Source organism: Octopus bimaculoides, chromosome 21 (assembly GCF_001194135.2).
Source record: "Octopus bimaculoides isolate UCB-OBI-ISO-001 chromosome 21, ASM119413v2, whole genome shotgun sequence".
In the NCBI taxonomy this organism is placed as follows: Eukaryota; Metazoa; Mollusca; class Cephalopoda; order Octopoda; family Octopodidae; genus Octopus; species Octopus bimaculoides.
The window spans coordinates 4,394,095-4,396,452 of NC_069001.1; the positions used below are offsets into that span (position 1 = coordinate 4,394,095).

General features: G+C 35.7%; 1 protein-coding gene across 1 annotated transcript in view; it reads right to left on the minus strand.

The window, feature by feature from the left end:
* Nucleotides 1-2,358, minus strand: part of LOC106872141 (short transient receptor potential channel 7) — a 216,872-nt gene that overhangs the window by 44,576 nt on the left and 169,938 nt on the right. The window contains exon 8 of the mRNA XM_052975290.1: nt 1,999-2,166. Within this exon, the coding sequence (XP_052831250.1) occupies nt 1,999-2,166 (168 nt within the window). The remainder of the gene's footprint in view (nt 1-1,998; nt 2,167-2,358) is intronic.

Sequence of the window (2,358 nt, forward strand, 5' to 3'; positions counted from 1 at the left end):
AAATAATTTGGCAAATTAAATTCAAATGTTTAAGTGAATCTAACGGTTTTTGTGTGTTTCTTAAATGGCTTATAAACACCTCCCACACTGCAATTGTTTATATATTTTCCGAATTTGCGCAAATGTGTATAGAATAATATATATATGTACGTACGTATGTAAAACCATACACAAATACACACATATATATATATACGACGGGCTTCTCTCATTTTTCAACTATGAAATCCACTGACAAGGCTTTCGTTGGCCCGTGGCTATAGTAGAAAACATTTGCCTAGGTGTCACGCTGCGGGTCTAAACCTGGAATCATGTGATTGGAAAGAAAACTTCTTACCACACAACCACGCCAGCCCCTATAGACATACATACATACCTACATATATATGTATATATATGCTTGTCTGTGTGCGTCTGTTGTGTGTGTGTATTTATATATATATATATATATACACGCGCGCGCGTATACATAAGCCTGCAGAAACAAGAAACACTTCAAACAGATGCAATAATAATACGACCTAATATTTCCATGTCTACCAGAGCAAGAAATGTTTCAGGAATATTACAATAATCCCTTATTCTGAATCAGGGGATAACGTTTTTGATCCCGTCTAAAAAGAGGTGTAATAACAATGATTCATTATTCCTACATAATGGCGGATATAGGGAGCTATTTGATATCAGTGAAGGGGAAAAAAAAACCCTATAAAGACTAAAATAAATTAGTAAATAAATAAATAAATAAATTTTCCTTTCAAAAACAAAAACGATATAAATAAGTTAGAGTAATCTCCAAAACTTCGAAACAAACAAAACAAAAACGCATATAAAAATCCATCGAAATCCTGAAATGATCAGCAAACAACGAAAGCTCGCCTCCCGTAAAAACAAAAAAAGAACACCAAACCAAAAATATCCCAAAGTAGGAGAATAAAAAAATAAAGAAACATAAATTATGCAAACGAGCGCAACCAAAGATGGTTCCGATTGGAAGATGGTGAGTCTTCTGGTTTTAGCTTTTGTTTTAGGTTTACTGAGGCGGTACGTTTGTGATGTTAATTTGTAGTTTGGAATTGCGTGAATGGTGGTAGCGGTGGCGATGGTGGTAGTGGTGGTGGTGGTGTTTGGTCATTGTCCGTGGATTGAAGAGGCTGGACTGGTGTGGATCATTGCTTTAGCCAGTTGGGATAAAGGGAGTTAATTATGTGTGTGTGTGTGTGTGCTTTGGGTGTATGTGTGTGCATGTGTGCTTTGTGTGTGTGTTTAAATATACGTGTAATTTTAATTTGTCATGCGTTGTATCTAAATTGGTTTGCGTCTATTTGTGTGTAAGTGTGAGTGTGTGTGTGTGTATATATGTATATGTCTGTATGTGTGTATATATGTATGCATGTGTGTGTGTATATATATATATATATATATATATATATATATATATGCAGCAATGTGTGTGTGTTCATATTTAAGTACATGTGTACATTGCAGTTTATGTTCCTATATATGCATATATGCATAGCAGTATGTGTTCCTATATGTGCATATATGCATTCGCGTATGCATATGTGCACGACTATATGTACTCATATTTATGTGCATGGATACAATTGCATAACAAGATAACGTAATACGTAATGAGGTTGTTGTTGTTGTCTTGTGATGAAGATAATAATAGCGGCCATCCACAGTACTAAAGAAGGAGGTGGAGGATATCTAAGAGGGATGGGAGAAGGATATCAGACGTGTGGGACTAGTTAATGTGAAAGATTATTACACCCACACGCATGCGCACATACGCACGCGGAATGGGAGGAGTAACTCGCTGATTTTACCAGTGTTACCGTCATGTCACTGCTAGAAGTATCTTGATCTCTTTCCCTGTCTCCAGCCATGTCACTCACATCGAACCAAATTAACCTGAACCAAATCGAACCCGACACAGACCCTCGACGTCGTACTTTTCGGCCAAAGGATTCTTGTGAAGTCTTCTTTACTTACCTTGCTATTTGGGGCAATGATATAAGCTGCACAGAAGAATGGTACAAAAGGAATATAGATAACACCAAAAGAAAGTTTCCGCCACCAATTCAGAGACTGGAGGAACCCCATTTCCGAACCATACCATATACTTGTCATGTGTTGCTGGCAGTTTGGATGGGCCACAAACTACAAATACAAAAAAACAAAAAAACAACAAAAAAAATTCATTTATTTACCACTATGGCGTAGGATGAGGGGGACAATACAAAACAGGCATAAATTGTTGGGGTTTACACATAATGAAATGATTAAAATGAATAAATAAATAAATACATAAATAATAATAATAATAATAATAATAATAATAATAATAATAAT